Source organism: Falco peregrinus, chromosome 1 (assembly GCF_023634155.1).
Source record: "Falco peregrinus isolate bFalPer1 chromosome 1, bFalPer1.pri, whole genome shotgun sequence".
Classification (NCBI taxonomy): Eukaryota; Metazoa; Chordata; class Aves; order Falconiformes; family Falconidae; genus Falco; species Falco peregrinus.
The window spans coordinates 99,686,744-99,711,733 of record NC_073721.1 but is presented as its reverse complement, the minus strand read 5'-3'; the positions used below and the strand labels follow the sequence as shown (position 1 = coordinate 99,711,733).

Here is a 24,990-nt window from a genome sequence, read left to right as displayed (position 1 = left end):
CACTGTGACATTTTGTTCTCACCTGGTTTGTTTTGTTCTCATTTGTGTGTAATTAAATGCCCAACCCCAACTGCTGCAGTAATCAGCATTATAGAAATCGGTACGGTAAGAGAATGAATCCAATTGTAGAGCCACAGTTTATAGAACTTATTAATGAAGATACCTAGGTGCCCCATTACATTCCCCTCATTAGTTGTCTCCATTTCTTGAGGACAGTCTCCCATTTTTTGCAAGTAGTTGCTGCTTCTCTAGCAGAGAATGCACCACATGCAGAGCTGGTGTGATGGGGTGCTGCTTTGCTGGAGAAAACAAGACCCAGTCATTCTAACATAACTCATCTGCAGTTGCCAGGATAATAGAGAAGGGCAGGCAGTCATGTCTCCAATTATCAAAACTTTCCTAGCAAGCGAGGTGACCCTGAGAAGGCACGTCAGTAATTTTCCACCATCTCAAGCAGGAGTAAACAATTTAACGGCCACTGCTCTGCATAGGGAGGTGTTATCAGCAGAGAAGGCTCAGGAAGGACCGGGGGTTTGAAGTCCCCCAGGCTAATGAAACAAGACATCTGCTAGCAGAGGACACCTAACAATTCACCCAGCTGCAATTAACCTGAATTTGCTCCTGGCGAGGAGTTTCACGTAAGTGGCAATGCCAACAAAGTGTCTCTGGAAGCTGCTTTCCAACTCCCACTATTTGCACAGCTGACTGTATAAGTTGTATGGTAACTTAAACCAGGCAGATTGATTAACAAGGTTTAAAGAAGTCATTTTTGCCAGCAGAAAAATAATGACACACCACGTTTAGATGTCGATTGTAGGAATTGATCAAAAATCCTGCTCGAACTGCATAGCAATAAAAATATATTGAGTAGTAAAATCCTATTGGGGGCTGCTGCTGAATGGATTCAATTTTGATAGTTAAGCCAGAATAAATATCGATTTGATAGCTCATGTTTCAGCCACACTTAGGGTCCTGATCCCGTATGTATTCAATTAAGTTATTTGCCTTCATGTGTTACATGTTAATTCTCAGCATGTTCTGCATATAGTCCCAGAGCAACTTGTCATTTATTGGATTTATTTTTTTTAGGCAAGCCAGAGTTTCACTTATTGCAGGTCTGATTCATGAATTATTTCCAATGTTTGGTCTGGGAAGAGGTTATTACGCAGTATCAGAGTTAAGGAAAGCAAGAGCACAAGTGACATGTTATCTTTAATTTGGTATGGCAGCTGAAAATAGGGGTGAGTCTTTCTGCTCTTAATCGTATGTCTGTTTGGAGGTCAGTAGATTAAGTGATCTACCAAATCACACAGAGGAAAAGTCAAGTGTAGCAGCTCCCATTTAGGTGAGCAGGAGATCCATCCAGGCACTCCATAGCTCTCGTCTGTTTGGCATTAATAATTTGGGAAAGGAAGGGAAAATTGCATCAACTTTGAATTTCCTTGGTGTTACACAGCCAGGCACGTGTGTGATGCACTGTATGAAGCACGTGCCTTGGAGTAAGTCATGTATTGCAGATCTGGGTTGGCATACATAGTACCATGTAAGATTTAGTCCTACTGATGCTTGTTCAAAAGTGTTATTAGTTCTCACTGAAGGGAACGTTCAATTTTTCACATTATTTTATAAATTTAAAATATTTTTGTCTCTGTCTGCATGATAGTTAACTTTAATAAGAAGTATCAATCTTAATTTAGTGCTAGCTGGTGTGTTACAGATGTGCTCTTGCAGCCTCCAATGTCGGAAAGATTCCTTTCGCTGAATTGAAGTGTTTCTGAATTAGACCTGCACGCTTCAGTGCCAAACCCGAGAACTCAAAACTCTTGGCAGTGCAAGAAAAGGAAAATTATTTTAAAATAATGTGATATATTTCTATAAAATCAGACTAATGCTTTTAGGCAGTCTGGTTTGTCTTATGAGTTTTGAAGTTGGTGGGAATGGTCATGCTTTCAAGTTTATTTCCTCAGTCAGGAAGGATAGAAACTTATTTCTGTATAAAATCAAAATGGAAATATCCTGTCTCCAGGAGCTGGGGCTTCCAGAAAAAAATGAAATACTAGACTTGCACTAAAAATGAGAGAGATGAGGGGAGAGTATCTATACAGACCTTTTGCTCTTCTTGCAGCAGTCCTGAATGCTGTATGAAAGGTAAATTTCTTCTGTGTTTCTGTGAGGATATGGGGAAGTTTGCATTGAGTTAAATAATGCAAAGTACCTTTGCCAGTGTGGACTTAGATCTTTGGCACAGTCTCTTGTTACTGTTTCTTTACTGACTATTTTGACCATCTTTCAAATGCTAGGAATGCTGTTCATCATTCTGCCCTTGCACAGTTTAATGTGCAGTCCTGTAGAGCTAGATTTCTGACTGGTCAGTGCTCAGCTCTGATCTGATTTTCAAGGGAGTTCTGACCCTTATAGATGCCCCAGAAAAGGCTGAAGTTTTGGCTAAAACGTTCACAGAGGCAAGGAGACCTCTCTGACAGGGCAGTAGTCGTCTCTGCACATTGTAGGCTGTGCTTACAGGAGGCAATGACAGCCCAAACGGCAGGAGGCAGCTGATGAATTTGCACCACTACATCACCCCCATCTTCTCAAGATCCCCTCTTCGGGTATAAACAGCTGTATCAGCTAAGTCCAGGCATACAGCCAACCCTGTCTCCAAAAAAGGCCAACAGCTGATGTGTGGCAAAGAGTAGGCAGGTGAAGTAAGCAAACAGTGATACTTCCCCAGAATATTCTCCGAGCCTCCACTGAATTGTGTTTCAAGGTCTTCCTCACCCAGACGGAAATCTTTTGTGTTTAGTAGCCACAGATGGATTTTATTTCATGAATACATCCCATCATTTTGTAAACTTACACAGCCAGCCCCCATGTGCCATGGGAAGCAGCTGCAGAGCTTCCCTACTGGCTGAACCGTCACAGAGCTGTGTGCTGCTCTGGGTAGCAGAAGCTGATTCCCTCCTTGCTTATTGGATTTTTACATCCATTTGAGATATGTCTATTCTGCAGCCAGAGATTTCACCATAGATGTATAGACATAGGCAGGTGTATTTGTACAAGTATACGTACCAGTATATGTAGTTATGGGTGCAGGGGCTTGATTATTTGGTCACTGACCTCCACTTCTGTGCATGCTGCCACCAATTCATGGCTATCAGTACCCGAGCTGATTAGATGAACCTTTTCTCTGTATGATACAGTTTATCTGATTCTGCAACAACATCAGACTTTGTTTTTCATAAGCAACAGAAGATTTGAGCATATCATAACGGAAAGCCTACATTATTCATCGTGTCTGGCTTTTGCTAGTGTGACTGATGGGACTTTGAAGATGTTTTAAAATGGGAGGAAGGGTAGTTGGCCGATTAGCTGAGACTGCACAGCACAGAAAAACACCTTATCACCTTAAGAAGTCTTGGTCCCTTTTATGTGTTTTTCCTCAGTGCTGTTTTCCACCAAGAATTTATTCTTCCACTGCCAGCCCAAGCTTTCTTCCAAAGGCCTCATCAAATTCTCATGTCTGCTATGATATTTCTTAGCTAAGTTTTGTTTTTGTCCCCATCTAGAGAAGGATAAATTTTGCCTTTACATAGGTATATATGGCTTCTGAGATGCTATTTCTCCCTGAGATGTCTTTTCTCCCTGAGTCCAAGGACTTTTTCATTCCCTTTGCAAGCTCCTGTGGAGTTTCATAAGGCCCTTAAGATTTTTTATTTTTTTTTTCTGCCTGAAAGGTCCAGGTGTGAGCTGCTGGCAAATGGCAAGTCAGTCCTTGCTGCAAGGCTGCAGAGAACATCTGCCCCTGCCCCCCTCTTCTGTATGGGAGAGTTATCATAACATAAAAAATAGAATAGTGTATAGAAATTTCATTATATATTATATAGTTACATACCATATGATTGTCTATAAATATATATACAGATATGTGTGAATATATACATATATTTTATGTACAGGCATACGTACATAATACCCCAGCAAATTTTTAGATTCCTACCAGTGTAGCTATTTCAGCAAAAATTATACCTGTCACCAACACCCTGCACATGTCCTCCTGGCTTCCATGGTTCTTTCAGTCCCCGAATCCTTACACTTATATTCCTGCCAGCTTTAATCCAGCAGTATCCAAATCCTGACTTTCCTCTTCCCTTTCCCCATACCAAGTGTAAAATGTATGTGAGTGGGTCCCACTCTTAATTCATGGCGTTCCTTTTTTCAGTGGCGCTTTGAGCACTGTGAGAGCAAGGACTTCCCAGAGCTTCACCTCTACTCAGGAGGAGTATTAAGACTGCTCAGGGCTCAGCAGTGCAGATTTGGGAGGTAACATCCTGGGGCCTCAAGGAATCTCGAGGGAGAGGCTTTGAAAAGTCTGCAGGCTGCATCAGCCCCAGGCACCTCTGGATTCCCAGCTCAGCCCCGGGCTTTCCCTGGAGGCATGCACATCATGGAAGTGTACAGCGCATCCCTGCCTCCAAGTAGCTGGTGTTTCAGACCTACCAGTTAAATTTTCTGTTGCAACTCTGAAAGTTGGTGGGTTTTGGGGTTTTTTTTTCATTTAGTTGCATTGTGTAAAATTAAACTTGAATGAATAATTACCACGTTTTACTCAGTGAGCTAGAGTTAATAGGGATGAAGTATAGTACATTAATCTCTGGGTTTATGAGAAAAGACGTGTTGTTTTGATGAATCTGGTTGGGTTTGTTTTCATTCAGTACATTCCTTAGCACATTTATAACAAGCAAAGGAGACTAAAAAATGTGTGGGGGAAATGTCAAATTCAAGAACCCTTAAACGCTTCCAAGATTTTATACTTTCTGATGAGAATAAACCACAATGTAGTAGGAGTTTACAGCTTCACCATTCAAATCCAGTGACTGATGGCTTATGGAGGAGTGAATAGGTGCAGTTCGTCATGTCCCAACCTTCCTGAGGGACCAAGTGCAGTTCCTCACGGAACTGAAGACAATGCAATCTTCTCAGGTTTATGAATGGTGATTTCATCTGTCTGTGCTTTGGGTACACACTCTGTAACACCCCAGCATGCAGCGTTTCATTGTGGGAATCCACTGCTTTGGCTTAAATTTACTATGTATAACCTTACATTTGGAAAGAAAATGAGTATTTTGCTCACATTTCAGTGGGAAAATCATAATAGTCCCTATTATTGAATTCTGACTCTTTAACTGCACTCCACAGCCACTGAAAGCAGGACTCAAGTCTATCCTGTGTCTGTCTCAGCGAGCAAATCCATTAAGCAATTTTGTGCATTTCAGAAATGGTCTATTTCCTATAAATTATTTAATTGTGATGAGTATGTCTGTAAACCATGTTTTGAACTTTGCGTATAGACAAGGACAATTAACTGCAGAGGGTAATTTCAAAACAGTATATTGGATAAATGTTATGTTATTAGGAGGTGCTCTGTGATAAGGAGAGCATTTTAAAGAACTCATTTTAGAAATTATAGCAGCTATATTTTGCATTGTAGTTAATTTTAATTACATCAAAATATGTAGAATTAAAAGCGGTTAAATGAGAATGCAGTTATAACCTTTCTAAGGTATGATTTTGCTCTGTAGACTTTTGTTAGAAAATAAAAACAAAGAAATGAAGATAAGGACTTGCACATTTTATTTTACTCTTCATGAAAAATGTTAGATAAGTTTTACTGGATACAATACCTAAAGAACAAATGGAAATAGAGAAATAGAGCCTCTGACCCCAAATAATAAGGTTGGATAAATTATTTCTCTGGTCTGTGTTCCCAAAATAGAGTTGAGTGAAATGTTACAAGTTCTTAAAAGAGGGAATATTAAAATGGATTACCTTTTTTATCCCAAAACTATAAAATCACTAACCTTCCCCAAGGGGCTGCTTGAGGTACCTGAAATCAATAGCAATACCACTACTGACTGATTTTAGTTTTCTTTTAATAACTGCTAAAATAAAGAACTGGATATCATTGGGGTCTGAAATTAAAATTACCCTTTTTACCATGGTTTCTGCTTCAGGATTTGAGGTGTCAGCCTCAAACCACCCACCATGCCCCTTGCCCAGCCCATGGCTGGTAAGCAGCCAGGAAGCAAGAGGCAACTTTTCGATGCTTCAGGGTGCTTTCTTTTGCTGCCCCTACTTCTTCTCAGAGCAACCATAGGGTCCAAACCTGAAAGCGTATCTCCAGTCTGCACCCGTGCTGGTGTTTTGGCTGGGTCAGGAGTGTGATTTTGAATCATCCAACTTGTTCTGCTTCGGTATCTAGCACAGCTGTCAGGGGATGTGGATTCCTTGCAGAAGAAAGGAAGCTGGGATACATTGGAGCACATCCCATGCACTTCCACCCCTTGGAATTCTTCTGTCTGTGGGACGGGACTACAGCTAGTTCTAAGTCCTCAGAATGTGCAGGTCCTCAGCATCAGGTGTTCTACTGCCTACCAATGTAGAAATAGCCTTCAGGTGTAATTTTCACAGCTCTTTGACATTATTTATACATGCAGGTGTCCAAGGTGTCAAAGCCTTTCTTACTCGGCAAAAAATTAAATACAGACTGAAACATAGGCCTCTACTTGAGTAGATGTGTTTGGGCTTAGAACTAGACTTCTGGGTGTGTTTAAGATATAGAGCTGGTTATTCAGAGATGAAAATTCTCAGGGAGGTTTTTGGTGGGTTTTTCAGTTGCTACACACTGGATTAGAAATGTTTAAACATCCTTTAGAATATGGTCCTTGGGCCTTGGAAGCTGGCTGTTCACCCCACTGCAAAGCTGTGGCGGTGTAGGAATGTAGACATCATAGAGTTTTGGTAAGAGCAGAGTTCCTAAGTCACTTAGGAACAGACCCTCAGAAATATTCCATCACCTGAACATTAGTTAAGTGCTTATTATATTCAGGAGCCTTTGAAAAATCCATTGCCTGTATCTTCAGCTACAAGGAGACCTTTACAGTCTGCCTTTCATGCTTTGTGACACTTCACAGAGCAAACTGTAAATACTTCAAAAACCTGGGGCTACTGCTAAGGGTACCAAAGTTCCTCAGATAGGTTTAAAACTTTTACCCCTGTTGACTTTCACAGTTGGGAGCTTATGCTAGAATAATTGGAAGCATCATTTGTGTGCTGAAGAGCACTGCGTAAGCATTACTGGAGTGCTGTGTCGAGTTCTGAGCTCCCCAGTTCAAGAGGGACTGGGAACTGGAGAGGTTCCAGCAGAGGGCTGTGAAGATGATGCGGGGACTGGAGCATCTCCCTTCTGAGGAAAGGCCGAGAGAGCTGGGGCTGCTTGGCCTGGAGAAGAGAAGACTGAGAGGGGACCTTAGCGCTGTATGCAAACACCTGAAGGGCTGGTGCCAAGAGGACGGGGCCGGGCTCTTTCAGCGGTGCCCAGCGACAGGACAAGGGGCAATGGGCACAAACTGCAACACAAGAAGTTCCACCTGAATATGAGGAAGAACTTCTTTACCTTGAGGGTGACCGAGCACTGGCACAGGCTGCCCAGAGAGGCTGTGGGGTCTCCTCTGGAGACATTCAACCCCCCCCGGACGCGGCTCTGCGCAGCCTGCTGTAGGTGACCCTGCTTTAGCCGGGGGTTGGGCTGGGTGATCTCCAGAGGTCTCTTCCAACCCTGACCATGCTGTGATGCTGTGATTACCTTTTAACAAATTTTTCCCATTGTTTTTCAGGTAAAGGTGATGTGTTTGGTGATATCTTCTGGAAGGAAACCAGTCTGGCCCATGCATGTGCCAACGTACGGGCTCTGACATACTGCGATTTACATATTATTAAACGAGAGGCGTTGCTTAAAGTGTTGGACTTTTATACTGCTTTTGCAAACTCGTTCTCAAGGAATCTCACGCTCACCTGCAATTTGAGGAAACGGGTAAGGTGACAGCTCTTATTTTCCCCTTTCTCTCACCAAGAGATTGCACGCTCTTGCAGACTGTTTGCAGTGTTTAACAGCCCCCAATTTACTCTTGATGTTTTCAGGTCATTGCAGATTAACTGGCTTTTCAATAAATGTAGTTGCTGTTTGTTAATGGTGGCTCAATAAAAGTTACCCATAGATTTGCAGTTCTGAGTAGTCCTAGCAGGGTGAGATATGAATTACATTTCTTTTCATTTTCTTCATAGTTGCTGGGTTTTGGATCACTGCCCACCCCACCACCCCCCCATCCCTATTGTATAACATATAAAGTTGTATCTTAGAGTCTAATAGAATCCAGATTCTGGATTCTTAGAGGTGAGGTTTAGTTTCTCACCTGCTAAGATATAGGTCACAGGACAGATAGGTGGATCTGCATGGCATAGACCAACTAAGAGAAATTCATTGATGTTAAATAAGTAAAATGTACTCAGCAAAAGTATTGTATTAATACCTGCTTCTCTCATTTGCACGGTTTAGAATTTTAATATGGCATGGTTAATAAAGCTTGGTAGCGGTTTTACATTCACAGCTCACTTCTTATGCCCTCCTGCTCATTTTATAATCAATCAGCAATGCTCACTATCCATTAGTCCTTTCAAAGAACACTCTATCTAAAAATTAATTAGCTATAAGGATGTACCTTGAAAACAGGTTAAGGGATTCTTTAATTCACATTGCAGCTGCAAATTTTAATCTTTATGATGTTTTTTTTAAGATTGATGAGGGCTATATAAATTTCATTTGCATAGAGAAATCTCATAACAATGATTTATAGATTACTGAGCATTAACTGTGATCCTGTAGCTGTTGAAACACATTTTTCTGCAGCTGTACCTTGGGCATCTCACCCGATAATGCACAAGGCTACCTCACTATTTCACAAGACAGTTTCAGCCTCTGCAGTAACAGGAGTTCAACACAACTAGAATTTTACTTTTTTGAGTCTAATTTCTCTCTAGGCACCGGAGCATGTTATAAATGCTTCTTTCAAAGCAGGTTTATTTTTTAGTGCATCCCTTGTGCTCATTAATATACCAAGTATGGCACAAAATACCCATCGCAAAAAGCAGATGCAGTGGAATTACAGTCGCCCTCTGTATGAGCTGGAGCCTGAAAGAGCTGGATTGTAATCAGATTTGGTTCCAGTTCATTAGCTTACCTCTGACTTGAAAGTTGTTAACTCTGCTTCAGACCTGAAGAGGGGCTTTGGGGCTTGAACACTGGTTTGGGGTTTCTAGCTTATCACTTCTCTGTTGTTAAGGTTTCCTCCAAACCTTGACTTCAGCATCACCCCCTTGCCATCTTGCCTACCTGTGATGTGCCACCAGCTACAGTCCCACAAAGACAATTCTGCTCATGCATTGCTGACAGTGATTTCATGGGACAAGATAATGCCACATACATTGTGCCAAAATGTATTCTTTCCTTCTTAAAACCTGTGAGCCTGTCCATACAACTCCCTCCCTGGGACTTCCCCTCCCCCATTAGCCGTGACATGTTTGTACACAGCGAAAACATGTACATATCATTTCCTGACAGGGCAATGTGCTGGAGTTCAACTCTGTAGTCCAGGGTTGTATATGGGGAATAGGTTCCTGGCTGGGTTTTCATGTATTTTCTTCTCTCCCATGCACCTTTTTTAAGGAAAATTGGTTCCCTTGCAGGGCCCTGGCATAGGGAGTCACCCAGGTAGAAGCACTGGTGGAGCTTAGGTCCCCAGTACTCTAGCTCAGTGCTAGGTACAGGGACTTTGCCACAGGGACAGTGACTCAAAGCAAGAAGGTACAGCATTTCTAAAAGAAATGTTAGATTTTGCAGAAGGAAGGGAAATGTTGGTTGGGCGCATGTGTGAGCATACCATGAGAGTGGATGGAGACTCAAAGAAAGGTTGTGTCAGTGTGGTACATGCAGGGTGGAGTTCATTTCACTAAAAGTTGGATGGTAATGTCCAAGCTAGTCACCAGTCTGGTTCTGGTTCCTCCAGAAGGCAGTCATCAGGCTCCTCTTCAGTGCCCAGTCTGTGATGATAAAACTATCCCCTTTCTGTTGACTTTTGAGAGAGTCCATGATCGCCAGCTTTTAAATACCGAGAGTACATCAGGTGGACTCTACCTACGATGTCTCCTACAGTTTTACTCAAGAACTATTTTGCAAGGAGTCTCACTTCTAGTATTGCAGTAAGATCTGCTGAGCCAAACCTGCTTTGCAGAAATTCTGTGTACTGTTCCTGGGCATGAAATAGATCATGCTGCTTTCAACACCAGGGACGCAAGCTGAGTCCTGTTACATAAAGTTGTTCAGGGGATTGTTTCAAACCTCGTATCTGCTGCAAGTGTACGTGATTCCCTGTTGGGCACAGAAGTGTTTGATGGTAAGTTCATCTCTTAGGAAAAGCAGTGCTGTCCAGGACAGTTCCATCAGGCGAACAGAAAGCAGTTGTTCAGGCAGTGAGACTGGGCTGACAGGGCTGCACTGTACTGCAGCAGTTTGTGCTGGAGTCATGTAATCTAAACGGAAAGAAAATCATTGTCTCCTTTAATTGATTTCAATAGAAATATACTTAGCACTTTTTCTACACAGTCATCACTCATAAGGTTTGACATTTAATTATAGCACAAATACACTTCTTGCGGTTCTGTGCTCAAGAAAATGGCTGTTCTCACTGTCAAAAATATATAGACAGAATTATTCTTTCCTCAGGTCTGCTCTTCAAAATATGTATATATTTATGTGGGTGCACACACACACACGTTTGTGCTGCACTGTCCCTCAACCAGCACTTAGATGTAGCCCATAAACTGCAAAAAATTTAGATGCTCAAAAGGCTAATAAATTAATGATACTACTGAGCACAAAAGGTTGGTTCCACATGACAGGGTAGAGAAAGTCTCAGTGAAGTGGGAAAATAATGTTTTCTCACTCCCAAACAACATTTAGAGGCCTGGCATGTTGAATGACCTATTTAAGGCATCTGCTCAGCATACTATTATCAGCTCTGGATTTTTGTTGTCTTTTTTTTGTGTTAGGTAGCTCAGCCATCACACTGCATTTATGAGCCCATAAAGTGAGCGTGCCTGCTAGCTTTTCAACCTGAAGTCACCTCTCCTGCCCAGGGTGGTGAGGTGACTTTTAATCTGTTATTGCAAAGTGTTGCAGCATATCATGTTTCATGCTCTAAAATCTTTATGGCATGTCTAACGTCACTAATGCACACTCCAAGGCAGAACCAAGACTTTGAAGCTTTTCTCCCAAACAAGGAAAATAATTAATCTGGAAAGATATTCTTTAAAATCACAATGAGATGACATAGTTGCCTCTGAGGACTGAAAGTTATAAAGCAGTGTTTGGGATGAGTCTTCAAAGAGTTAATTACTGCCTTCTGATGTTGGAAGAGGATATTAATAATGTCTAATTCATTAAGTGCCTTTTAAGATTTCACACAGCTGGAGGAGGATTTCTGCAAGCCTGAGCCATGGAGCTTGGCCTGAGGAGAGGAGCCAAGGCAGACCTCTAGGAACCTCAAACCCGTATAAAGAATGTACATCTTATTGATGGTCAAAGTTCAGGAAGGAGGACCTACATCAAGCTACCAAATATGTTGTCACAGAAAATAAGTGTTCAGCTGAAATATTTTTAAAGGTTTTGTTTTTTTTTAAAACTTTTCTCATCATTGCTTCCATTTGCATCAGCTAATACACCACCTCCACCTAACTGCTGGACCAACACGGTCTGCGCCAGTGTAGGCAAAAACAGAACTGAAATTTTGGCTTCTTAAATCACAGCTAAAATTCTCCTGTGCCTCAGTATAGGAAAGATTTTCACCACAGCTTTTAAAGTACATGGTCATATACTACTGTTTTCTACCACGAGCAAAATGAGCTGTGTTAAAGAAATGAGGCAGGAGCAGCCAGGGAAGAGGACAATTGTTTGTATAGGACCTCTGGTGCATTTGCTCCTGTAAGGTGTGCTGGAGAATGAGCCAAGGAGATGGTAGGAGAGAAGAGTGCCTTTAAGGCAGTGAAATACTGCCCGGAGAGGCTCAGTCCTTTTCCCTGTGGCCCTCTTAAAGCCAAGGACACCGTGAGCGACTGATGTTATCTAACTCCTCCAGTACACTGTGAATCTCTGAGGCTTTTTAGCGGGTGAGTTCATTAGACTGTCTTCAACACACGTCCTGTTTTTCTTTCTCTTTCAGAGTAGAATAATTTCTTTTTAAATTGGCTTTCTGGTTTTGCTTTAGGTTTTAATGAATCACATGCAGTTTGTTGACTGAATCACTCATTTCTGTGTCATGTAGTTTTTAGAAAGACTTCATTTTAATTTGAATTCTGCATTCATGTCTCCTAAAAGTGAAGGTTGTACCAAGGTTCATTCAGGATCCCCCTTTTTCATTTTTAAGGCTCTCCAGATGGCGTGCTAGATTAGTGAGTGTCCTGATGCAGAAGCAATGTCAGAAGCAGAAAGCATTGCTTTGTGTATTGGGCCTTGCTCCTGAAGGTTGCACATGTTCTGGTGAACCTGAGGACTTTCACAGGTTTTGAGCTCTGTAAGCCATTCACAATTATGGCAGCTTAATTCAGAGCTGTTTACACTTTGCCAGCTGGCACTCGCATTCGGTCCTGATCAGTTGTGGGGAGTGATTTGCTTACATAGAAAGAGATCAGAGCATCATTCCTGGGTGACTCTGGCAAGCAGAAAGCTGTGAGGTGACTCTGAAGCGGGACATGCTGAGCCTTCTCTGCCCAGTGATCCATCTGCACTGCCAGGTCCATCATCCATTTTCACCTTTTTTTGGTCTATTATTGGAAACTTTTTCCATGTGGGACAGCGATGGTGGCAAAACCTACCTGGGAAAAACAAGTTTTTCCATCACTATTAATGAAGACAAGTAGGGGAGAAAAACATGCTGCTTAGAGAGCTGCTGTGACTGATAATGTAGATCAGCTGGTGAGGGCTTCAGTGAGGACCTGGATCCCTGTCATGTGATAGGGGCTGTGCCCACCCCTAGGCTGGTACTTGGTCCTCCCCCATCTGTCACTCCTGGTACTGTCCTCTTGCACATGCAGCTTATTTTTCTGCTGGTTTGAGCCAGTGACAAGGGTCCCAGGGAGTGCAGGATCATGCCTCTGGAAGGGCAGATCCAACAGCTCAATTTCATGGCTCATATGGCCAGCAGGCTACTGGCGTGACTTAACGCAAGTTTATTTTTAACCCAATGACTTGCTCAAGCCTATTGAAAATTAATTTGATTGACTTCTTTATGGCAGTATGTATGGTATGTTGCATTTCCCTGTCTGTATCTCTTCAGGGATTCAAAGCATCTGCAGGCTGGGCTGATACAGCTGGCTGCTTGCTGACCCTAGCCGAGGCAAGGGGACATGGAGAGTTCCTCAGCCAGGCATGCTGATGCCCCTCGTCACTTCTCCAGGGCAAAGCACAGAATGACGTTAGTCATAGCCCATGGCTGTGCTGCCCGTGACACCGTGTTTGGGTGTTTTTCAGCTCTTGCTTCATTACTGCAGTAACAGGCAATTCTCTGGTGACCATGACAAAGGACACCTTTCTCAGCTGTGTAAGCCAAAGCTCTCACCTCTTACTTTTCCTTCTCACTCTCTCATCACCTATAACTCCAGCAAAAGCATTGCACATTAGTCCTCTCTCTCTTTTTTTTTTTTTTTTTTTTTTTTTTAAGTGATAGGGTCAGTTCAGTTGGGGTATAAAGGGCGTACTTACCTCCTCGTGCTCCCTCTGTAGAGCTCACAGGCTACCCTTGCCTTTAATTTCACCAAATTCCTTTCTCCATCTCCATGCGAGAAAAGAAGGATTGTTTTACCTTGTCTCAGGATGCTCCTTACCTTTCCTATCCTTCTCTGGTCTTCGGTTGTCAGTTTTTTTTCTTCTTTTGTATGAACATGCTGTCCCAGGAAATGAAGTCCTACAGCTATAGTTTAGCTGTAGTGACAGTTTAGCATGATTACAGAGCAAATAAGTTATACCCTCAAAATCAATTTGGTTTTGTTTTGTTCACATCTTAGCAGACTCTGCAGCCTCCGTTACGCTTGAAGAAGCTTTTGCCTCAGACAGTGTTTTAAAATTTTTTATTGTTTGGCTTCCTTGTGTTCACAGCTATCTCCAGATATGTTAATATTCCGTTGCAATATTTCCTAAAGGACTGTTTCACTGATTTAGATCTAGTACCACCTCTGATGGTGTCTAGATTTGTATATTGAATGTGCATGGGACAGAAGAGCCCATTTCAGGCACTCAAGCAATTAGACCTTGTCCAAACTGCAAATTGACAGTGGTCCCTGGGTGGCCCATGCCCAGGAATTTCTTGAGAAACTGCTAACAGGTCTGGGCCAAACCCGTGTGAGGAATTTATCAGCACTGAGAATGGAGTAGTTCCTTGTGCATTTGTAGCTGTGTGGTTACAGGCAGCCTAGCACAAGCCATGCTACACCTTCTGCCATCAGGAGACCTATGTGATTCCTTCTGAGTGAAGATTACAGATCTGAGGCTGGAGTTTATTTCTGCAGCTTTTCCTTCCCATCTCCTGCTCCCCTGAGCAATTCCATGGGTCTTTGCTTCTCTTCAGGGCCATGGAGATTTGAGTTCAAGGCAGTCAAAGCAAGGAAGTTAGTCCTTGGAGGACCGTGGTGACTTTGCCAGGTAGAGAGCGGCATAAAAATTCAAAGAGAAAGCTGCAGCAGCATTAACGTCACCCCTCTGTGCCTCTCTGCCAGCAGCGTGGGACAGCTGTCTGAGCGGAGCAATTGGAAAAGCTGTTGGTGGGTTTGCTTTCTCATGGGTGTTTCTGGTAGCTGTGAGCCTGGCTCTTTTCTGTGTGCCTCACTGCCTTCCCTCTCCTTTTTGCCACTTCATCACCACCCTTACGGTGGTCTCTTCTGGGTACCCTTCAGGTCATACAGACTGTGGGAAGTCGGGGCTGCGGGAACAGTTGCCCCTCTGAACCCCTCCCCGGAGGCATCGAGTGAGCACAGTGGTTTGTTTTCTCTCCCTGGGCAAGCACATTGTGCTGCCTTGGCTGTGACTGTTTGTGAATGGGGGCAGAAGTGGGTGATAAACCTGAAATGTTTTGAATTCGTCCAGGGGAAGGCAACACAGCTGGTGAAAGGGCTGGAAGGCATGTCCTGTGGGGAGCGGCGAAGGACATTGGGCTTGTGGGGAGCGGCGAAGGACTTTGGGCTTGTCTGGTTTGGAGAAAAGGAGGCTGAGGGGTGACCTCATTGCTCTCTGCAGCTGCCTGAGCTGGGGAAGTGCAGAGGGAGGTGCTGATCTCTTCTCCCTGGGATCCAGTGACAGGACACTGGAAATAGTTCAAAGCTGTGCCAGGGGAGGTTTAGACTGGGCGTTAGGAAGCTTTTCTTTACCAAGAGGGTGGTCAAACACTGGAACAGGCTACCTAGAGAGGTGGTTGATGCCCCAAGCCTGTCGGTGTTTAAAAGGCATTTGGACAGTGCCCTTAAAAACATACTTTAACATTTGGTCAGCCCTGAATTGCTCAGGCTGTTGGACTAGGTGATCATTGTAGGTCTCTTCCAACTGAAATTTTCTTTCCTCTCCTCTCCTTTCATTGCCATCTCAAAGACTTTGGGGTCTGAGTGAGTGTTTAAATACTTACCTGAAAAACAGGGCACTGTATATCCCCTGGGGGTTTTGGGAGGCCTGGGGTAGTATGGATTCATGACACAGTCTGGATTAATACATTTTGCATTTAGACTGCTGGCAGATGCAGAGATTAGCCAATGCACTATCATCTTTAATAGTGTTTCAGAGCCACATTAATCCCACAGGGTACTAGCAGGCTTCAGTTCTATTCTGAATATAATCTCTAAATTAAATACCTTCCTCAGATGTCCTGACCATGCTTCTGTAGGAGGGATAGGCAAAGCACCACCAACTCCGTTAGAAGTAGGACTGAGCCCAATTCTGATAATCCGTTGCCATTACAGAGGTAGACTTACTTTTTCCAGGACATGTAGCTTCCCTGTCTAAATCTAAATCAAAAGGACATTTTATCTTGTTTGTCATACTGCTGGTTTTTGTTGAGAAATGCAAGGCAATTTAGCATACTTTTCATTATGGGATCTTTGAAAAGTATGGTATGGATGCATAAAAAAAATAATTGTGTGTGCTGCTTTCTGCACACAGGGACTCAGCAGCTGTTATAAAAGTCACTCTGCTGATTTACCCCAGCGAAAGCCATCACCATCTCTTCTTCAGGCAGGCAATGCAAACTCAGTGAATTATTTGGTTGTGGGAAGATCATTAAATAGGAAATGTCGGGGATGGTCAGTGTCCGTAGGAAAACAAAGATGTAAATTGGCTATATTGGAGTGAAGGTTCAGATAGGCAATGATTTGCTATTGTGCTTTTTGTGAATTAATACCATTTTCTTGTTTAGAAAATGCTAAGTTAGAAAGCTTTCATAATTAAGAGACTCTCCCTAGTTGACTGCAGGCTGTCTGCTAATACCAATTCAGGGCAGCATTGCTTGCACAGAACTTGAATGAGGATAAATAAAAATAAATCAAAGGTTTGCTATTTTTAATCTTGTAAATATTAAAAAATAAACATTTTGTGTTCACCTCCCCTCATCGATTAAAATTGATGCTTTTAATCTCTTCCAGCTGCTAGAGAAGGGGAGGGAGCATGCATGGTGCAATGGGAAGCAACATTGCCGTTTCATTTTTGATTGCCAGTTTAAGGTTTTTATCATCAGCTCCCCCTGCGTTTTGATGTTGTGATGAACACGGGCACTGGCAGCTTAGCCAGCAGCAGACCCGAGCAGATCACCATCGGTGTCCCTGAGCTTCCCTCATGGGCTGTTACTTTGCCAGGCTTAGCCCTGCAGCAGGCTGCCTTTTGGGTGGGTGTCGTAACAGAGCTGATCTCCCCGTAGCTTCGTGTGACTCCCCTGGTGCCTAGGAAGCCATGGCAGTATTACAAAGGCATTTCTATTATAGCTGAGAGTAGCCAGTTTATTTTGCGATGCCAGCAGTGTGCCTGGGAGCTGCTGCTGCGGCAGGTGGTTCCCTGCTTGTGGGGCATCCTAGCAGGTAGAGTGGCACAGAAAGTGGGGAAAGAGGGTTGTCGTGTTGTCTTACCCCCCTACAAATAATTAGCCTAGAGCAATGGATTTCTTCTTGCGTGGGCTGCTGAGCCTAATTACTGTGTAGATGTACAACTTTTCCCCCACAATAACCGCAAAAAGATGGGGAAATGTTACGAAACTGAGATGATTGATTCCAAGTGCTCTGGTTGCTTCTGTCATTGCTTTCTGGAGGTGAACGCCAGATGTTCTGATAACACAGCACAGCATGACTTGCAGGTATAAAAATGAGTTTCTACACCAGACTGCTCACTCCCCAAACCTCACTTCTGCAAAACTGGGAATGCCAGTTACAATGCAGCCACAACCATGGCTGGGGAAAGAGAACTTCTGCCTGTTTGTTGGAATCATATAAATGAATTCCCACAGGTTTAACAAGGAGCAGACGGAGCTTTAGCAGTCACCCAAGTGGGAGTTTTCTGGCTCCGCCCAAAATGGGATCTTTTGACCAATCTAGAAATGATCAGTAATGATTTCACAGCTGTTTTGCACTGGAGAGAGCACCGATTTTTTTCTTGCCTTGCCCTCTCTGAACAGGTTTTTGTCTTGGCTTGCTCAGAAAGGCTCCTTACCAGTTACATACAGGAGCCTGTGAAATGCCAAACAAAACTCCCTGCATAAGGTCCTTCTTTTCTGTGCAAGTATAAATCTGTCCATCTCTTTTTTTGCAGCACACAATTCACAGATGCAATAATACCCAAACGTGCTGGATCAGCATGTGATGATCATTGCAGCCCTGCAAATCCTAGATTTACCTTACTTTGAGTGCTATTTTTGGGCTGCTTTCTACAGCAAAGGAACAGTCCATGTAAGAAAGTATTAAATATTACACAAAGTGCAAGAGAAACTTTGTGCGGAAGTTTGCATGAATCCCATTAGTTTTAGTTAAAAATAAAAGGCAGCCTGTCACTTCCAACTTAATAATGGCTGATTGACTATGTCTATTTTTAATTGTCAGTCAGTTGCTGTGATGAGCAAGCTGCCTTGGTTTAGGTCCCATGCAAGGGAAGTCTGGAGGAGCAATTCTGAGAGTAGCTGATTTACATGTGTGCCAGAGGTGGGCATAGCTGTGGGGAGGGGCAGGGGGATACTGAGAAACACCTGAAATAAGCTGAGTCCCCTGTTGTTGCATTTTTGAGCAACTTGCTGAAAGGAAAAACTCTTCCTTGTGTTTAGGAAGAAATGCATATTATTAATCCATGTTTTTTCCTCAGATTTTTACTTCTCAGTTTTCACAGCCCTTAGTCTTAATTTGTTTCTCTTCCTAAAGATAACAAAAATATAATACGGTTTTCAGATGTAAGTTACTGTTAAAAAAAGGAGCATAGTATAACCAATTATAAAAGTCTCTGATTCACTTAATGCCATTAATTAAATTGTCAGTGATCTTTCGAACTTTGGAACCTTCTCTTGGACTTCTAGGTGAATTTCAGATTATTTTATTAGTACTCCACAAAGCTGTCTCAGTTGCTTGAAAGATTTTTTTATAGTGCTTCCTATCCTAAATATTTCCATTAGTCACTGTAACTCCAGAGCTGGGGGACTTCAGCTCTCCATGCTCTGTGAGTATATATCCCTTTTGGAAACAGTTCATTGTCCTCTCTTTTTAATTATGGACAGCACTTCTGTTACCACAGGAACAGGCTCTGGCTTTTTCTGAGAGCCTAAACCACTTTGTACTCCCTTAAAGATGTGGAAATTGAGACCTAAGTAACCAGCAGATGACAGCAGCAAAGAGCAACCATCTCTAAGCAGGATATTTCTACCAGACAGCCGAAATGTAGCATTTTTATCAAGATTAGCTCTGGTTTTCCATTTGTGCCCATCGCTTGCCCTTCAGTGCACAGATACCCAGTTTTCCTTCTCTATGTCCCTGGACTTACCAGAGCACCCTGGCATCTCGGCACTTAACTTCTGTGTCTAGCCTCACTATTTTCACTGATTCTGCCTCCCCTGGCTGCCTGCCATTGTAATGAATTTCTATCTTGTCGTGGTTTAACCCCAGCCAGCAACTAAGTACCAGGCAGCCACTCACTCACTCCCCTCCCCTTGGTGGGATGGGGAGGAGAATCAGAAAAAGGTAAAACCCGTGGGTTGAGATAAGAACAGTTTAATAATTGAAATAAAGCAAAATATTACAATAATAGTAATAATAATAACAACAGCAACAACAAAAAGGAAGGTAGCAGAGAGAGAGAGAGAGAGAGAGGGGAAAAAAACCAAGACAGACAAGTGATGCACAAGCCAGTCGCTGAGCAGCAGTCGGCCCCTCCCGGCCAGCTCCCCCCAGTTTATATACTGAGCGTGACAGTCCATGGTACGGAACATCCCTTTGGCTGGTTCAGGTCAGTTGTCCTGGCTCTGCTCCCTCCCAGCTTCTCGTGTCCCTGCTCACTGGCAGAGCGTGGGAAACTGAGAAGTCCTTGACTCAGGGTGAGCACCACTTCGCAACAGGTGAAACACCAGTGTGTGATCAACGTTATTCTCGTACTGAATCCAAACCACAGCACTGTTACCGGCTACTAGGGAGAAAATTCACTCTATCCCAGCTGAAACCAGGACACATTTCCATCATGTATCCAAGGCAAATCCATTTTTGAATGGAACAGTTGTTGGTAGTTCAGTGCAACTCGATTATGAATGACCCCCATCCTTCTCCTAGGCTGTATTAGCCCTCCTGCTGAAGAAGGCTACAATAGAAATGTAAATGGATGAACTGAATCATGCATCTTTTTCATGTGTTATTAATGGTCCCTGTTTCCATTTATTAAAGGACTTAGCCAATAACCTCAAGATGTTCTATGAAAGTACATGAATAATAATTTACAATCTCAATGCAGTCATGCATTAATACATCGAACAGATGCCTGACTGATCATGTGAACTATCAGCCATAACTTAAAGTATTTGTCAGAAAGTTTGAACCAAGGCACTTTCCTCCCAGACCAGTTCTGCTCAAACTCAGTCCAGCATGTCAGATAGCTGCTAATATGGTAGATAAGTACGCTGCTGGGACAGAGACTGTTCTTGCAAAATCCCCAACAGCCGCTTTCAGCTTTGCTAGCCTTCTTGTGGGCAGATGCTCTTGCTCCATGGATCAGCCTTGCCCCATGAGTGGAACATCTGGCACAGCTGCACATCTGTAGGCATCCTCTAGCATCTAAGGCGGGTACCAGACCCCGCTGGGAGGTGTCAGCCTTCTAGAAGTGCCTGGACAAGGCCTTTCTTGGAGGAAGTGACTGATGAACTGCTGTCTCGTGTGGGTGGCATAGGGTTAGCTGGGTTTTTCAGACACCAGAAAAAAAATCAAACCAGATAAAACCAGAGAGAGTGCTTTGCCAAAGTCTCGGAGGTCAAAAGGTCCTCTGGGAAGTAAATGCAGCATCTGAGATGAAAAGTAACAGAGCCAGAGGTAGAGATTTGTACTACTTCTGTCTGGTGTCTCTCTGCATCCTTGCAGCAGCATTTATGCTGTACCAGCTGGTGTTCTGTTAATTGTGTGTGTACAGGGAGTGGTAGAAAGCATGCAAAGAGTGTGTAAACAGGGTGCAGCATAGTCACAAATGGGGAAATACAGAATCACCAATGATATCGATTGCAAAGTCCTTTTATTTGTGCCGATACAGGGTTTTCTTACTAGCCCCAGACAGGAAGAGGGGACAAATCAACTGGACCGACTCCAGTTTTACATGAGGAGGTCATTTCTGATCACGTTTAAAGGCAAATTTGCCGAAGTATACAATACTAAGGATTAAAAACAAATTTGTTAGGGTCTGGAGCAATGAGATAAGCTAAGGCTGGAAAAACAGCAGACTCAGCCCCTAAGGAGAATCCTGTGTCAGTGCCTAAATACATGGATGGGAACATAAAACAGTGCTGATGAGCTTTACAGAGATCCACATCTAGAAAAGAGGTGATGGCTGTGATATTAGGTATTAGGAAGATCACTGAGAATCACATGAGAAAATCTGAAAAATTCTCTTTTACCTGAGAAGAGACTAAATGCTGGGATACAATAGAACGATACCCACAACTAGGATATAGCCAGATCATTAAAATCCTCCCCAGCAGAGCCTTAGCTTACTGCCATGAAAGCCCAGGGATTGATTTAATGCAGTCAGCATGTAAATGGGAAGGAAATGGCTCTTCACCACACCATCTGTTTATCCCATCCCTGTAACCCCACTACTTAACTCTTTTGTGTTGTCTCTTCCTCATGCTGATACCCTTCAGAAATAAATACAAAGCTCTGCAGAGTCACCACTTGCCAAGTTTCTCAGTCACATCTTCTAAGACTAGGAAAAACATCTAATGGTCCCTTTGGGGACAGGCAGAGCACTTCTTCCTCCGTGGGTGTTTGTCACAGAGGCAACCTGCTGGTTTTGCTCGCGAAGAGGCTCTGATCCGACTATCATTAGCGACTTCATTTCTGCACAAGTAACCTTCAGGGAACAGCACGCTTCTCTTTGTGGTGAAGTTTCACATGGCTGATGCAATATTTCCATGCTGTCCTGGGAAGCTCAGTAGTTGGTGAATAGCTCTCCTCCAGGCTTTTCTGGCTGTGGGTGATTTTCCTTGACTTTCCACCACAGAAAGGAAGAGTTCTTCACTGGTGCAGATTCAGGTATGAGGAAACATTAGCAACATCACTGAAATGTGGTCTTTGCCCTCTAAAAATTTTTCATTTGATTTTGCTGTAAATAGAAGGCCCCTGCTCTGCTGGCAATCACAGATGCCTCTGAAAAACTGTAATTCCTTCAGTCTCTTGAACTAAAGCACCCTCAGAGGCAGCGCTGCACCAACCACTTTTGGCTAAAGGGAGATGCTCGGGTGAAAGTAACACATCCTCTTCATAATATATTTGTTCTTGACTGGATACTCTTCAATGTTTTCATGCTTATGTCTTGGGTCTTTTTTGCTCCTCAGGGGGTCCCTCCCCACTGAAACGCTGGCCGTGACCGTATTAAAGGCAATTACAGTACGTTTCAGCGGCCAGCACTCCTTACACACTGCCAACGGTGAGCTCTCAAGTGGGAAAATTGTAGCTCTTGCTGGGTGAGATGTTTCACTTGAAGAATCCCAGGGACACTTGTTAAGGTTGTTTCACAGAGCTGTCTATAGTTAAAGGAAGTTGATATTAAAAGTCTAAATTAACTTGTGGTCGGTTTTCCTGTTAAATTGGGATTTCCCGATGGTTTAACTGAGTTACTTCGTGTCTGTTGCACAGTGGGCTGACCCTGTCTTTCAGTCAGTGAATGATCTACCAGAGGTGTTCATCTTTTCTGAGTCTTGGTTTCAGTTTAAAAGAATTGTCAGAGTCACACTGCCAGTGGATTTTGTGCTGATGTCTCTGAGCTGAGAAGCAGAGATGTGAGTTGCTGAATTCCCCCAGCTTATTCTCCCTTGCAGCACCCCCGTGGCTTTGTTTGCAGGCTGTCCCATGGGGAAGGTAGGCATAGGGGCACATGGGACAGTCATTTGAGCTTGGTTTCATCCAAAAGATCTGTAGCAAGGAAGTGAGCGCTGGCAGCGCTTCCATGAGTTTGGTCGAGGCAGGTTCGGTGTTATGGCAATAGGCTGTATTTGTGGGTCAAGAAGGAAAAGATGTAGCTCTGAGGTACTTTTGGCATGGCTGGCTGGCTGAAAGCAGAACCGTGGTGCACTGTGAGCTTTGGGCTTGAAAGCAGCAGATCCAGATTAGAGCAGTTCTGAACTAGTTCAACCTAATGAATCCTGCTTTTCTGCAGGGGGGACACTACTATGCTGCGGCGGGGGTCCATGTGCCCTGCTCTGTGGTGTGACATAGACGTACCCTCACTTTCAGCCCCATGAGCATTTGCAAGATCAGGTCCTGGACCGGGATCTAGAAGCAAATAGGAAACAAGTAAACAACTGCCCAGCCACCAGCCCAAATCTGCCCCACTCAGGAATACTACCGCGTGTTTGAATTACCTTGAATCTGGAGTCAGTGGCTCTCCCCACCAAACTGGTCTCCACTGGTTCAAGTGAGGAATGTCTGGCAGTGGCAGAGCAGGATGTTTTACCTCCTTGTTTTGTAATATGGAAAAATACAACAAGGTTGGATGCCTTGGCTCCCTGGTGTACAGAGGCTGCCCGTTGTCCCTTTCCCTTGGGTCTGGCATTCATATGTTCTGACCTTTAAAATTATTTCTTCATTTCTGACTCATCACTTCCAAATGAAACTGATGGTGTTCTACATCACATGGCACTGGAAGTGCATTGTTTTAATTGAAGCTCAAGTTATAAAAGCTTTTCAATAAATTAACAAAACTTGAAAATGATGAAGTGAAGAAACAGAGTAGCTGATAGCACATTCCATACAAAAACAGTGTTTCTGAAAGCCAGGTAGAATATCCTCAATGTCATAAGCAAGGCTGATAGTAATGGGTGTTACTTTTGTTAGACCAGTGAATATAGCTGGGAAAAAATCAACAAGCTTTCAGTTGCCAAACACTTTTTCAGATTTGAAGACTTCAGATTAAATTTCAGGCACTTTATAATCAGGGACAATAATATTTAGAGGGGAAAAAAAACCCATAATGATTCCAATTAATTTAAATTTCCACTGAAAGTAGAGAGAATAGTTCATTTTGGGAACAATTTGCAATTCTTTTGCTGATGTATGACTTTATAAATGGGGACTCTTAGGCCTTTATTGAGACCATTTAGTCTTCAGGCAGAAACCCATAAGAGGAAAAACCACAGAGAACAAAACATGAATTCTGCAAATCCTCTTCACGTATGTTCTGTGTGGCTTTGTGCTAGGGACATGCAGGAATACAGGGTCTGTCACCAGTAGGGCTGGCCAGAAGCCAGACGTGAAGATTTTGACATTTTTCATTGGAGTAAGAGCAAGACCTTGTGAAAATAAACAGAGGTAGTGCGGCCTACCTTCCCACCCTACTTCCAACACAAACCTGAACAGCAGTAAAGTCCTGGACTGGATATATTTGCAGCAATTAGCAATTACAATTGAGCACTTTCAATTATTTCAAATCCAAAACTATGTTTCCCAGGCTGGACAATAGTGAAAAGAAAGTGCATTATTATATTAATAATTATATTTTACTTTAATAAATGTATTTATATGTTTAATCTTTCTGCAGTATGGCTTTTCCTACTGTGGGGACTCTGGGTTGGAAACCTTGGTTCCATCCCTCTTGCTCATCCACTAAGCAGCTCAGTGACCCTGAGCAAGTGATGCATGACCTCTCTGTGCCCTGGTTTTGATGTCTGGCAAAATAGGCAGCAACATGGATCCTACTTTCTCCAGTACAGGGAAAGAAGAGTGGTAGATTAGTACTGCATATTTATATTGATGATCAATTTTCTGTTCCAAGTTAAATGAGACTGAAGAGCAGCTTGAAAAGTCTTTTGGTGGTTTTCACCATCCCAGAGAGCACCATTTCTGCATCTGCCCCAAACTCAAACTACCCTGCTGTCATCTGGAGGTTTTGAACTATCTTGCCCTGTTTATGCTCAAAAGCATGTCAGCCTTAGGAGATACTGCACTGGGCAAAGCGAAAGCTGCTGTCTCTGAGGAGTTTCTTTTTTTAATCATCTGTAGCAAAATGCACAGACCGTAAATCATCTGCACCACAGCAAAGCCTCAATCAATTGACACTGCTGCCTACTGACATTGCATGAGGTCAGTGCCAATAGCAGATATTGATCCAGTGGCCGTTCTAAGTTTGCAAGGACCCAGCCTGCCTGATCTAGTTGGAGACTGTCCTGTTGAAGGGGCACTGTCTCACAGTGAGCACACCACCCTGCAGCTGAGCCAGGAGGCAATGGGAAGCTACCTTCAACTTTGAGCCGTAGGGTACCTAATGGTGATGTGCTGGAAGGATTGGTGGTGGCAACTTGGTCTTAGCGCACCACTTAGTGTCACCAGCTATTTACATCAATGTGGAGTTCTAAA

The 24,990-nt window shown here is 43.2% G+C and overlaps 1 protein-coding gene across 1 annotated transcript in view; it reads left to right on the top strand.

The window, feature by feature from the left end:
* The window catches only part of KCNH5 (potassium voltage-gated channel subfamily H member 5), a 160,607-nt gene that overhangs the window by 122,703 nt on the left and 12,914 nt on the right, over window positions 1–24,990 (top strand). The window contains exon 10 of the mRNA XM_055793597.1: window positions 7,674–7,870. Within this exon, the coding sequence (XP_055649572.1) occupies window positions 7,674–7,870 (197 nt within the window). The remainder of the gene's footprint in view (window positions 1–7,673; window positions 7,871–24,990) is intronic.